This window comes from Nyctibius grandis, chromosome 33 (genome assembly GCF_013368605.1).
Source record: "Nyctibius grandis isolate bNycGra1 chromosome 33, bNycGra1.pri, whole genome shotgun sequence".
In the NCBI taxonomy this organism is placed as follows: domain Eukaryota; kingdom Metazoa; phylum Chordata; class Aves; order Nyctibiiformes; family Nyctibiidae; genus Nyctibius; species Nyctibius grandis.
This window is the reverse complement of record NC_090690.1, coordinates 4,360,592-4,374,230: the sequence shown is the minus strand read 5'-3', so window position 1 is coordinate 4,374,230 and position 13,639 is coordinate 4,360,592. Positions and strand designations below refer to the sequence as shown.

Here is a 13,639-nt window from a genome sequence, read left to right as displayed (position 1 = left end):
AATATTTTAAATGGCTTTTTTTCTCCTCTTCCACAGATTATTTTAGCTATTTTGGTGTCATGGTTGCTTTGCTTCATCTTCACTGTGACAGACGTCTTTCCCCCTGACAGCTCCAAGTACGGCTTCTACGCTCGCACAGACGCACGACGAGGAGTGCTGTTGGTAGCTCCGTGGTTCAAGGTTCCTTATCCTTGTAAGTATGTCTGGTTTTAAGGGCTGTTTTTCTAATAATATGGCTGTGAGTATCATTTCTGCTGGTTTTTTCCTCAGTACTATATTCTGATGCACTTCAACATGTCCTGACCTAAAGACACCGTAGGTGGGGATGATTTTTTCTTTCTTGTTTTCTGCTTTTATTTGATACCTTAAGGTCTCACCCAAGAAAGACTGAGTCTCTGAAACTTGAGTTTGTAGAAGGCACTTGCAGGCTTGATCTAGGTAACTCTTGACTTCTAATAACATAGTGCCCCTGTGTATAAAACAGGGATTTTCAGGGAATGATTGATTTATCTGTACTTGTCAGTACTGTGGTCAGCTGCTGTTAATGTCACACGATAATAGGGATGGGTTATCCCAACTCCTACAGAGCTACTGAAGTCATTGATTCTCATTGTCTAAAGAATCAGTAGTGTCTGGAGATTTTTTCCAGCTTAATGCAGTCCTTTGCCCCAAACACACCCATTCTTGAATTAGCACAACTGTTAACTACTACACAAAAATGTCCTCACTTGCAGAAGCAGCATTGGAATTGGGCCGATGGGCAACTCAGAGAATGCCAGTCAATGCTTATCAAAGGACAAAATAATATTTACAAGAGAGCATGAAACACTTTACACAACATCTTGGGTGTTCGTATTAATTTGCTGGCCACCTTTAAAGCTGTTAAAAGCTGTTTCTTACGTCATGAGATAGAATTGCACAACTGGTTCACCCATGTGCTGCTCAGAAATTAATGGGGTAATAATAGAATAATTTTCTACTAGAATGGAATAGTAGAAATTGTTAGGAATACCACTGCAATGAGGCAACTTCGTTGTGGTTTTCCATATGCTTTGCTTCTGATTAGCTCTTAAAAGAAACCACTTCTAAAGCAGTACTCAATTCTAAAGTTCATTTCAAGATGTATAATAGAAGCTTTTGGGAAAGAAGAAGAGGAAACCTTCACCCTGATTAGACCTTTCTTATTTGTGAAGCCTTGTTCATTCACATTTGTGTGACTTAAAAGTTCCTTTTGTTACGGGAGGCTCATCTATTTCAAAGAGATAAAAGAATCAAGGCAATTGCTGTGGAAAACCTGCCAAGCTTTTCTACAGGCTTAAATTAATCTTATTTTCTCTTCTACGAAAATTTGGAATCGGAAGGTGTTTGTGCAGTGATCATAGCTGGTTGTTGGCCATTCTCTTCGGTAGACTAAACTTGTAACCAACGACTGAGTTTTTAGAGCAATAATAATTAAGTGGCATTCGCCTCGCTGATCAGAATTGTTTTTCCACAAGCAGTAGTTCAAATTTCTTCTGAACAGGAGGAATTTTTTTGGTGGGGTTTAGGGTTTTTTGGGTTTTTTCCAAGCATGATCAAAGCAGTTGGTTAAGACGGTTTTGCCTTTGCTCCTTTCAGCTACTTGAACTTACCAGACTGTGTTACTGTAAAGGGAGTTTGTTGATTCCATTAAAGAAGAATAAATTGCTGTATGTTTTGATATCTAAATTGTTTTCTGTGGCACGAGAGATTTCAGTTTTCTTTTCTTCACAGTTCAGTGGGGACTGCCAACAATTTCAGCCGCTGGAGTAATAGGAATGCTCAGCGCAGTTGTTGCTAGCATTATTGAATCAATAGGAGATTACTATGCCTGTGCCAGGTTGTCTTGTGCTCCTCCTCCACCCATTCATGCAATAAACAGGTATGTCAAAGAAATAAATATTTTTCAGTGTCTTAAGCTACTTTTTGTTTTCCTTTTTTGCTTTGGGGTAAGACAGGAATGTATTCTGAGATTAAATGTTACGATTTGGTCAAACACAAGGGCCAAAGATCTGAAATATAAGATGCAACTGTCATGTTGAGTTATTTTGTTGCAAGTGTAGCATTGGAAACGTAGTCCTACTCCTGCTGGAGTCCATGCAAGTTAATCGTACAGTTCCCCTAGGGACAGAACTCAATCGGTTCTGGAATTGGGGTAGCTTGTCAAATTCACCTGAAATGCAATTTTAGAAATAAAGAACAGCTCTAAGTTTGACGTGAAATATTTTGTAATTTCCTCAGTTTAAGAATGTGGGTATATAAAACATAGAAAACAGAAATCAAGTTGGTGTTAGAGCTTGAAACATTAATTATAATAATTCATGTGGGACAGGTGCCTTAACAGGCACCAGTGTAGGCTGCAGTCTTAAAGCACCATCTGAAGCGAGTCTACACTAATACAAGTTTGACTCTTGTTTTGTTTGTGATTTACAGAGGGATTTTTATTGAGGGTCTTTCCTGTGTTCTGGATGGAGTATTTGGGACAGGGAATGGATCTACTTCTTCCAGCCCTAACATCGGTGTCTTGGGCATCACGAAGGTATGAGCTTTGCCTTGATTACTCAGTGACTTGAGTATTTTATCTCCTCTGGTGGGTGGCTTGTGCCATTTTCATCTTTCACAGGATGATCCTCTTCCAAGAAACCGTACTACTTAGTACTTGTGCAGACGAATTTTACACAGCATTCTGAATTTACCTAACTTGTCTGTACCAGCCATTGTCTAATGGAAATGCATTCTAGATAAGGACCCCAAAAATCTTATTTTTATTCGGAGTAAAGGGCAGTTAGAAAACCTACATCGAGCAGATGATCCTAAATAAGCTATCCCTTTGAAAACCAAAAAGGCATTCCAGGGCTATAGGGTGTTTTAAGTTGAGGCATAGACGTTGTAAACTGCATAGAAATTGATACTCTTTTGGATGTCTTGGCTCTGAAGGCACCACTAGAGAACTGACTTACTTTTAATGGCTCAAACACACAATGAAATGCAACTTGATGTTCTTGGGTTTTATCTACGTCTGTGCTAGGACATTATGCTGGCACAGCTAGAACAGGAGCTGCAGTCAAGGTAACTTCAAAGTTAAATGCACCCTAAATATTTGTTCCCATCATAGGTTTTTAAGACACTGAGCATGCTTAGGGGATTGCATATTTTTTGGGGTGTTACTCAGCAAAATATATAAGCACTTGAGGAATTCCTTTGTTCACATGAGGAACTGGAAGTGTGCTTGAATGCCTTGCTGAACTGGGAGACCTTGGACTGCAGATAGATTTGATGGATATTGTTAATTTAACCTTGTTAAGAAACGTCAACAAAATTGGTAGGAGTAATTGATGTTGTAAATACGTACATCTTGTTGCGTAGTTCACTTGGAAGCTATAAATCTCCTTCGTGCATACAGGACAGAAAATGTGTGCTCTCCACTTACCATAACTCATCCCTCTGACTTAATCCAATATAGATGATGAATTTATCTTCAGCCATCTTTTTTTTTGCACAAAGGATGATTCTGTTCAGTTTTAGGGTGGAATATAAATACTAACAGCACCATCTGCTGTCTGTGTAAGGCTTCCATTCAGTTGCTGATGGAAATTTCCTAGAAGAAATTCTGGTTAGAAGAATCCTTAAAGAAAGGTTTATTCTGTTCTGCTCCCTTTCAGTTGTTACTTCATAGGAGCTGATATGAATTAACAACACTTTCTGATGAACAGTCCACAGAAATGAGTGTGTGTTCTGCTTTGGAACAGCGAAAAATGACTGTGAAACTGGCAGCTGTTACAGAGAACAGAGTTTGTAGTTAGGTCTGTTCAGAGCACATGGTGGAGGAGTGAATGTGCCTTATCCAGAGTGGCACAGCTGGATGGCTGCGCTCCAGTGTTTTGTCTTGTTTTCCTCTCTGCTTACTCATTCCTAAAAAAACTAATAGTTTTTCAACTTCAGTTTATATCAAAATAGATTTTTGGCATGTCGATACACTGCTGTTTATTTGGGAGAGGAAATCTTTAGTGCTTATGAGTAAAGCCTACACAGTCCTGGTGATCCCATTATAGCAGTGCAAAATTTGAAAAGGCATTTATCTCCCTTGAAATCAGTGTATAATTACACTTAGCATTTAAATTTGAGGCTTCAACTGGATGTTTCTTCTCAGAAAGGGTTATTAGACATTGGAATGGACTACCCAGGGAGGTGGTGGAGTCACCATCTGGAGGGGTTTAAGACAAGGCTGGACATGGCACTTAGTGCCCTGGTCTAGTTGCCATGGTGGTGTCAGGGCAATGGTTGGACTTGATGATCCCAGAGGGCTCTTCCAACCTCATTGATTCTGTGACTCTGTAAATACTGGAAAGTCTTTGAACTAGTCTGTGAGTGAGTTTTATTTGATGAGAGGAGAATCAATTAAATCTGATTAATTGGGGCAAAAGTATAGGCAGCTTATGCCATCATGTTGATGATAAATGGATACTCCAGTAAGGTACTAGGTACTGTATCATGCTCTCCAAAATAATCACTTAAAGCATGAGTATGAATGCCTGGGAATAAATATGTAGTTGGAGCTAAATGCTGACCAGGATGCTTTCAGTAGCTTTCAAAAGGAGCTTAATTTGCTTGCCTTGTAGTGATGGAGCATTTGCATAAATAATGTCACTATCGTGTGGATTTTTTAAAGAATCTGCCTATTTCACGCAGGAAGATAATTGTAGAGCAAGATATTGGTGGTCCTAATGAAATTAATATCTGTATTAAAAATGGAGAAGGTGCAAGCTATCCTCTGTTGTTATTCAAGTGAACACCCTGATTTACTGGTCTAGCTTCTGTGTGTAGGTGAGCACATCTCACCTAACATCTAAGCAGTGAAGGATAGGGGAGAAAGAGGTACTTTTACCCTAAACACGCCTACTGTATCTTTTTTCCTCATTTTACTCATTTAGCTCAGTCACACAAATTAATATCGACTTCTTTTTGAAGCTTAATACTCTGTAAGAGGAGACCTACAAAGGGCTTTGCTCGAAACCACCTTACCAGCGTAACAAGGGGTTTTTTTGTCCCTGGTGCACCTCTTATGCAAGTATAACACTATTAAAATATCAATAATTCAGGTTTATCAACTACCACTACAACATAGTGCCAGAGAAACACTGCCCCGAAGTTTGCATGCTTAAAATAAAAATGGGAAGGAAGTGCAAGCACTTGGTTTCAGCGTTAGCACAGCCATGATTTGCATACGAAGCGAGTTCAGTTCTGGTCTCAAAGAGGGATGTTATAAAATCAGTTGATAATCTCTGTCTAGAGAGCCTGCATCCTTCAAGTGAAGAGCGTGGTAGGTAACTAATGCCTATATTCTTGTGCAAAAGGGCCACAACACATGGATTGTATATTTTTTTTTTTTCTCCATTTGCATTTACAATTGATCCATTTGCCATCTCTCCTAGTTCTGGTCTATTTGTTTTCTTTATTGTAGATGGGACTGTGCCACAGTTCATGGTTATTGTGCCTATAGCAGTTACAGATGGTTTTAAAGACTGAACATTAATGAAAACAAAATCAAATGCAGTTATGTTAGAATTGGAGCACAGCCACATTACAGCTGAGCCCTCCAAGACGTTTGTAGAGGCTCTGCAACCTGTGTTTTAACACTACAGAAATACGCACGGAAGCTTGAAAAGAAGTTTTAAATGCAAAAGAATAATACAATAAAATGCAAGGCATGAAGTTGGACTAAGTGTGGACTTTTTCCAGCGTCCTTTCCTTTGTGTTCTCCTGCAGGTTGGAAGCCGCCGGGTTATTCAGTATGGGGCAGCCTTCATGCTCTTGCTTGGGATGGTCGGCAAGTTCAGTGCTCTCTTTGCATCACTGCCCGACCCCGTGCTGGGTGCCCTCTTCTGCACTCTCTTTGGTAACGTATCTTTTTTTACTCCTTTTTGTGCACTGTGGGGCTTTCTCTTTACTCCAGTGCTGTGTTTATATGTATGTTGCTAACTTTTTTTAAAGAATAAGACTATATAAAAGCTAAGAGTGGTTTTATTTTTATTTAGGGATGATTACGGCCGTGGGTCTGTCTAACCTCCAGTTCATAGATCTAAATTCTTCTCGTAACCTATTTGTACTTGGATTTTCCATTTTCTTTGGACTTGTCCTTCCAAGCTATCTCAAGCAAAATCCACTGGTCACAGGTATGTGTTTCTGCTCATTTACATGAAGCATACTTTTACCTTGTACTCATATGCAAAATACATATAAGTACAAGGGTAAATAAGAGAAAAAACAAATTATGGAGCCAATAAAAGCTATAGATAAGAAGGCAGGTGCATTCAGAGGAGAATTAATTGAGGTGTTGAGACCTGAATTGCATGTTTCAGTGGGATCCATCTGAAGTTGTCCTGCTTTCTCTGGGTATGATTGTAGAGCAATGGAAGGAGGTGGTTGCCAGTTGGACTACTGTCTTCTCAGTAGTGGTCATGGCAGTGTATGTCATCAAAGGAAGACTCTCTACAGGAATACTTAACTTGTTTGGGGTTCATTTTGGTTTTGTTTTGGTTTTAAAAGGAAAGATTAACAAACTTTTTATAGCTATTGCTTCAGAGCCAGATGTAGGAGCAGATCTAACCTACGTTCAGTTGTTCAGAAAAGTAGATCATTCAAGCAGAGTTAGGTGCTGATACATTAATACAATGTTCTTCCATGAATTGGTGCTATGAAGTCTCACCCTTTTAAAAAGTAAAGGTTTATAAAAGGAATTATTTCAGTCCACATGATTTTACATTATGAACTTTTCTCCTTTTCCACTTTGTAGTTTTCTGTTTGGTTTAAATTAAGCAGTTGTGCCTGCAGTAGAAATGAAAATGATATTTCATTACATCTTTATAAGTAACTGAAAGTTCATGGAGTTACATTTGGGGAAAGAAAGGGTCCTCATGGTGTGTTACATTAGTGGAAAGTTCTTCTGCATCTATTCCCACATAGTTTTAAGTGTCCTATTTGAGCAAATTCCTCAGTGAACTCAGTAGCAGGTTTTCCCGGTTGATCTGTGTGTCAATCAGTAGGATGTGTATATATGTACAATAAAAATTCAAATTCTAAACATTTTTTTTCCTGTTCTTCTAGGAATAGCGGGCATTGATCAAGTATTAAATGTTCTTCTCACTACAGCCATGTTTGTCGGTGGCTGCGTTGCGTTTATTTTGGACAATACCATTCCAGGTCAGCGTGTGAACTTGGCATTTGATCTGAAATAATAACTGCCTTTCTGAAGGAAGATTTCCTTGAGAAATTTTCTGATTTTTTCAATTTTCTTCAGTAATCTCTTCCTCATCTCCTGCGCAGCGTTTCCTGGAGGCAGGAGATGAGGAAGAGATTACTGCTTTTGTTGTTGACTTCTTGTAACACCTAGAGCAGACTGCTTAACACCTGCCTGCCTCAGTTTCCCTGACAATGCTTTGAATCTTTTTCAGGTTAAGGTCTCCATTCTATTAAACATTTAAAATAGCTGAGAAAAATCAAACCAGAATAGTCTTCTTCACAAGACAGAGTGAAAATATTTTAAGATCCATAGAATCACAGAGCGGTTTGGGTTGGAAGGGACCTTAAAGATCATCTAGTTCCAACCCCGCTGCCACAGGCAGGGACACCTTCCTCTAGACCAGGTTGCTCAAAGCCTCATCCAATCCAAATCTGCTTCTCTTCATTTGAGACCAAAAGTTTGCCTCAATTTCCAGTTACAAAATAAAACAGATAACAGCCATTTCCAATAAACATATTTTCCCCTCTTGCTGCCTCATTGAGGAGTCTAGAAGATCTTTCCAGTGCTTTGCTGAATGTTGGTGTCTGAGACTTGGAGTTTTCTTTCTTTTAACCTCTACTATATGTGTGTGTGTTTATATAAAGATATTAATGTGTGGGGTTTTTTTGTTTTATTTTGACTCTAGGAAGCCCTGAAGAAAGGGGAATACGGAAATGGAAGAAAGGGGTTGGTAAAGGAAGCAAGTCACTGGATGGCATGGAAACATATGATTTGCCTTTTGGCATGAACTTTATTAAAAAATACAGGTGTTTCAGCTTCCTGCCCATCAGCCCAACCTTCGTGGGTTACACGTGGAAAGGCTTCAGGAAAAGCAGTAACTGCAGGAGTTCAGATGAAGATTCGGAAGCTACAGTATAGCCTTAGTTGAAATTATATTATCTAGTTGTAGTAAAAGATGTATTTGCAGTTTCTTGCTGATTAAGAAGCATTAAAATATATGTTTTGTATATCTGCATTTAAAGTCTGGAACCAGAGCTGAGACGGATTAAAAAAACAAAAAAAAAAATCACAAAAAAAAAAAAAGCTTTCCTGTTGTGGGTGGTGGTAGCCAGATCTAGTGTCTCTGGGTCAAATTTGCAAATGCTCCTCTGTTTGTTTGGTTTTCAAAAGCTATAGATACCTGCGCACCTAAGTCTGTTTCTTTTAAATGGGGCTTAGGTTCCAGAAGTATGTAGGTGCTACTGAAAAATGTTACTTTTTAGGGTGATTTTATTGAAGTCGATGCTGGCATTTTTGGCGCGTTCATTGCTGGCAATGTTGGTTACGCCAGAAAATTTGAATCCTGTGAGAAGGAAAGGGGGGAAAAAAATTAAAAATTACTTCTAGTCATGGCAAACCCCATGTATATTGTTTTCTACTCACTGATTTGCACATTCCATATTTTGAGTCCCCTGGAAACCAGGCTGAGTTGATCCTGTCAAATCGTGAGAGTATTTTTTTGTATAACCAATAGTTCACTCAGATGTCCAGTGTTAAGACAAAGTTTCTGTAATAACTTTGCTCACAAAAACTATGACTTGTGATAGCTTCGTGCTGTAGAAGAAACCACTCATTTCATGTCAGTTCACATCTTTAAACGTTTGTTTTTTCTCCCTGACATTTAATTTATAGTGTCCAGGTGCAGGTTTTCTTCAAAGGGACACGTGTAGCTTGAGTTTTACAGAGATGGGAAACTTTAAACTTCCAGATGAGACCTGATAACAGTTTTTACAGTGCAGTGCCTGTACCCAGCAAAACATTTCCTAAAGAAAAATGCCAGTTTGTTGAGCGGTTCTAAGCAATTAACATCTGTACACGTTAAATACGTGCTGGTTTGGATCTGCGCAGAATTTTCTTGATTGGATATCGCGAGCCGATGCTGCCTACGAGCTGCTTAAGTTTCATTGCCCCTTCTTTCTTGGTGGGGCTTCTGCAAAAGCTCGTTGCTGCTGCAGAGGTGATCTTTGAACGGCAGAGACACTACATTTGATGTCCTCATCCACTGGATGGTTTAACGGGTATCGGGTCCAACGAGGGCACCATTCAGATTTTTTTTTTTTCCTGGAATAGTCTCAGCTCTGATGTTACGTGGGTGTTCATGCTCATCATGCATTCATAATTAAAAGTTTTATTCATGTTTAATGTTCTTACTATTGCAAGTTAGTTTTAGACTTCAGTGTGGCCCCAAAAGCATTTTTAAGCTGTGGAGATCATCAGGGAAATGTAGTGTAATGTAATTTCAAGGCCAGTATGCTCTACGGTGCTTGCGTTCTGTATTCCTGGAAAACCCATAACAGTAGATCCTGTAATTCACTAATATATTTATCAAAGTTTGACTACTGGACAGGAGCGCAGGAACTCTGTTTTCTCTGAGTCTACTTCCAGGTGAATTTGTTATTGGTTATTGAAGCATGGAGGGGTTGGGGTGGGGAGGGCAAGGAAAGAGCTTCACGGATCAGTACTGAGTAGTGTAGAGTCGGAATGATTCCATTGATATCGTTCTCAGCATGCCATGGCTCTTTCCAGAAACTATTTTATACCGCTTTTTTTTCATAACAAAGCATGTGTTTGTTCCTGCTTCAGGGACTTTCAGTAGTTTGCAGTCTTGGTGTCAATTGGACTATCTCAAAAGCTGGTCGGAAGAATTATTGTGTAGTAGACAAGGTTAGTTTGCCTGTGAAACAAAGTCATTTTTATCATGTTTAAATTTTTCCTCTTGAGGTAGCGAGGTGTTAGATTTCCACATCCACTTGCAGATAGTTTGAGTGCGGAGACCTCTAATCAGTGGCACGAAGCTTCTCCATTTCCCAACTTGATGTGCAACCAAAGATGTGTGGGAGACATGGAGGAGTAAGAATATATGTGTATATATATAAAAGGAAAAAAAAAAAGCCACCTATGTACGGTGGTTGTAATGATGTAAAATGCCAAAGTTGGTTATGTTGTAAATGTTGAGAAAGGGAGGCAAGAGGGTTTTGTTTAAACCATTGCCACCCCAGAAGTGTTGACACGTCAAGTCCAGCGATGCTGCCAAGACGATTTGTGACGCTTATGTCAAATTACAGGGCAACGAATCACAAGGGTAGTTTTTTTTCTTCTCCCCGGAGCAGGACACCACCCCTTTCTTGCAGCGTAGGAAAGACTATCCAAAGAGGTAAAGTCTGATGACTCTGTTGAACTGTTGGATTTAATTCCTTTCGTGGCTTTGGGTCCTACCGTGCCAATCCTGTTGACTGGCTCAGAGAAGTACAGTAGCGTTTAACCGGCACGTTTGCTTTTCTAGCCGCTCACCTTGGTAACACTAAAATAAGTTGTAGTTAGCAGTCATTTTTGTAACCAGATTTGTGTAGGTGACAACTCTCTCCATCTTACTCCGAACACGAATGGTTCAAGATGAGGCTCAGGTTTGCAAAGGGGATGTGCTGAAGCACCTGTATTTTTCCTCTCTCTGTTATTGCTCACCTTTCGAACAGCTAAACTAAACCACCCAGGGAGGACAGCACCCGAGAGATGAGTTAAGAGGTGATGAGATGTTCCAGCCAAACTTCTAAGATGGAAGGGCAAATATTCATGGTAGAAATATCATTTTGTCATATCAAAGATGGTATCGATGTATGCGAAACAAAACAACTTGGGACTTTTGTAATTGATATTCTATTGTATTTTTTTTTTTTAGGTTGAATTAAGAATTCTTGCTAACATGTTGGAACACGTTTTCTAAAGCAAATACTTGCAAATTATACCTGTAGAAATTTCATAGCTAACAGCTATGACCGATTAACGTTGTCATATTAGACCCTTAATCGGGTCCCTCGCTCAGAACGTTCAAACTTTAAACCCAGAATTTGCTTTATGCCTTTTAATACTGACTTTCAATATGACAACTTGGGTTTGTACATGAATATTGCAGTATTTTATTTCCATATATTAAAAATAACATTTCCACTCAGGATAACGACCGCTGTTTTCCTGGGAGGGAGTGATATGATTGTCATGACAATGTCATGTGATGGTAGAATTTCTTCATTGACGAATCTATAGTAGTTGTGTATACTTTATTTACCCATCTTTATGTTCCTACCAAAAACTAAAGGGTTTCTTTATTAATCCATCTCCCTACTGAGGTACTCCCGATGCAGAATTGGCGCTTGCAAACTGAACTCCTCGGTACTATTTATACCACAAGGAGCATCAGTGAGTGCGACCGGTCGTTCACAGCGTTGCATCCTTCGTAAAAAAACGTTGAAAATCACAGAATTTGTGGTATAAACAGCACTCCAGGCACACGGGGTTTAAAACAGCCGGCTGCTGATGGTTTGAGTGAGCCATTGGATGTTCCCACGCAATCTAAACCACCCTGTGCTTAATATAACTTATATATCGATGTAGAAAACACGCGTGTGACAGACCAGCACAACCTACGTGTTGCTTTTCCGTGGCCACCTTAAACCAAAAGCGACTTTTTTTTTCTTCTAAGGGGAGGGAGGAAGCGTTGGGTCACTCATTTTTGCAGAAAACCATCCCACTTGGTGCATGTTCCTTAGTATTTGTGGCCTTTGTGGCCATGGGACGGGTTCTCTGTGCTCTCATGTTCCTACAGCTGCGCTCGGTCGTTGCGGTCGCGGAGGAGGCCACGAGTTTGCCGGCGTTTCGCTTCTGCCCGTGAGTGTAGACAGCTTCAGTGCTGGGCTGCTTTTCAGTATTGGGGAATCCGTGTTCAGAGCCATCCCAGATATTCCTGTCTAGTTCTGATTTTGACTGTGACTGTGCGTTGTCATCCGTACGTATTGATATGAGAGAGATATTTAGACTTGCCTTGTGTACTATCTGGCATTTACTGCGTCTTTCCAGGTAAATCATCTTGCTGCCAGTCCAAATTATTGTACTTTGTCTGTTTATAACAACCTTTGGCGTAACAAACTATTGACTGTTCTTAGGCAGTGGGGATAAATATATATATTTTTTTTTCCATGACTTTTTTGTGACTGACTTTGGCTGTAAAACTTTTTTGTTAAACAGCAAGAGGTTTTCTTTTTGTTTTGTTTTGTTCTGAGATGTGTAATTCTTTTATGGAGGTTTTTTTTTTAATTTCATATTTTTTTTCTAACATTGCTTCATTAAACAATTAAATATTTAAAAATGTAATATTTGGACCAGATGTTGTGAATAATAGTAGATAAAGCTATTTTATTCTGTATTTTTAAAGCTGTTCAGTATAAATAAACGCGGGCATAGATGCAACTTGGCAGCGTGGTGTTACGCTTCCTTCTAAACATCCCCTTCGAAGGAGAATTGATGGTTTGGGGATCCAGGTGATGCGAAGACGAAGCTGGAGCAAGTGCCACCCAAAAATACAACCCCCAGCCGCCTTCCCGACCCTTCCAGCTCTCAGCCCGCAGCTCATGCCACAAAGACGCATTAAATTTCATTGATTATTTGGAAGAGGCTCTGCCTAAAGTCCGTACCTCTTATTTGCTATGTCCCTGCTTTTGGTTGAGGCACCTCCGAGATCTCCCCACGAGGAGCTGCGATGCAGGGACCTTAAATGATTAAATAATTTCCTAATTAAAAAAACAACCTTCATGTTCTCTTAGTACACTGAGCAGAGGCTTTGAGTTATTCTGTCCAGTTAAGAATATGAGCAGCAAGAGTGACCAGCAGAGAAATAACCTCTGGTTGAGGATAAAGCCTTCACATTGGGAATTTGTCTCGATTCTTGCCCTACTTTTGGCAACCTGTAGCCAAAGCGAAGCCTCCTGGGCCCCTTGTGAGGGCGACCGTGCCCGAAGCGATCCGTGGGGCACGGTGGGTTTGGAGATGTCCCATCGCTCCTCTTGGATGGATAAATCAGCTTGAGTATCGCCTTGCCTCCTCACCGGCGTTTAGAAATAAGCTGACTAGCCCCTTGCCTCATCCCCAATTGTTTAATGAACTGGTTTATTTTAGTTGGAGCTGGAACACGAAATTCCTGGTGTTGGAGCAGCAGTGACGTGCGGTAGCCGCCTGCGATGAGTTAGGACCTGGAAATGTCTGGCTGAGGATACACAGCACCTCTTGGTATCTGTCACCCTTCAAGGTATCTGAGCTACTGGTGATTTTAAGGGGAATTAAAGCACCCAAGTACCTTTCTGAAGCCCGCTGCGACTAATCCGAAAATGGTGTAGTTGTGTGGGAAGAAAAATGGCAAAAAGCCACCGAAATCGGCAGCGAGAGGGGGTGAAAGTAGATCTGGTATCAAAGCTGGTGGAGCAGCTGTTTGACCAGGCCAAGGGATTTCTAATCATTCCCGAGCTGGGCTGGGTTTGGGTCCGTGATGGAAATGGCTCCGATCTTAATCCTGAT

At 40.2% G+C, this 13,639-nt stretch overlaps 1 protein-coding gene across 5 annotated transcripts in view; it reads left to right on the top strand.

Annotated features, from left to right (window-relative positions):
- The window catches only part of SLC23A2 (solute carrier family 23 member 2), a 61,631-nt gene extending 49,199 nt beyond the window's left edge, over window positions 1-12,432 (top strand). For all 5 annotated transcript variants that reach the window (XM_068421549.1, XM_068421547.1, XM_068421548.1 and 2 more), the window contains 7 exons: window positions 37-193; window positions 1,753-1,900; window positions 2,452-2,557; window positions 5,785-5,914; window positions 6,054-6,191; window positions 7,123-7,218; window positions 7,944-12,432. In XM_068421549.1, the coding sequence (XP_068277650.1) occupies window positions 37-193; window positions 1,753-1,900; window positions 2,452-2,557; window positions 5,785-5,914; window positions 6,054-6,191; window positions 7,123-7,218; window positions 7,944-8,176 (1,008 nt within the window). In that variant the 3' untranslated portion in view covers window positions 8,177-12,432. The remainder of the gene's footprint in view (window positions 1-36; window positions 194-1,752; window positions 1,901-2,451; window positions 2,558-5,784; window positions 5,915-6,053; window positions 6,192-7,122; window positions 7,219-7,943) is intronic.
- Window positions 12,433-13,639: the final 1,207 nt, after the last annotated feature.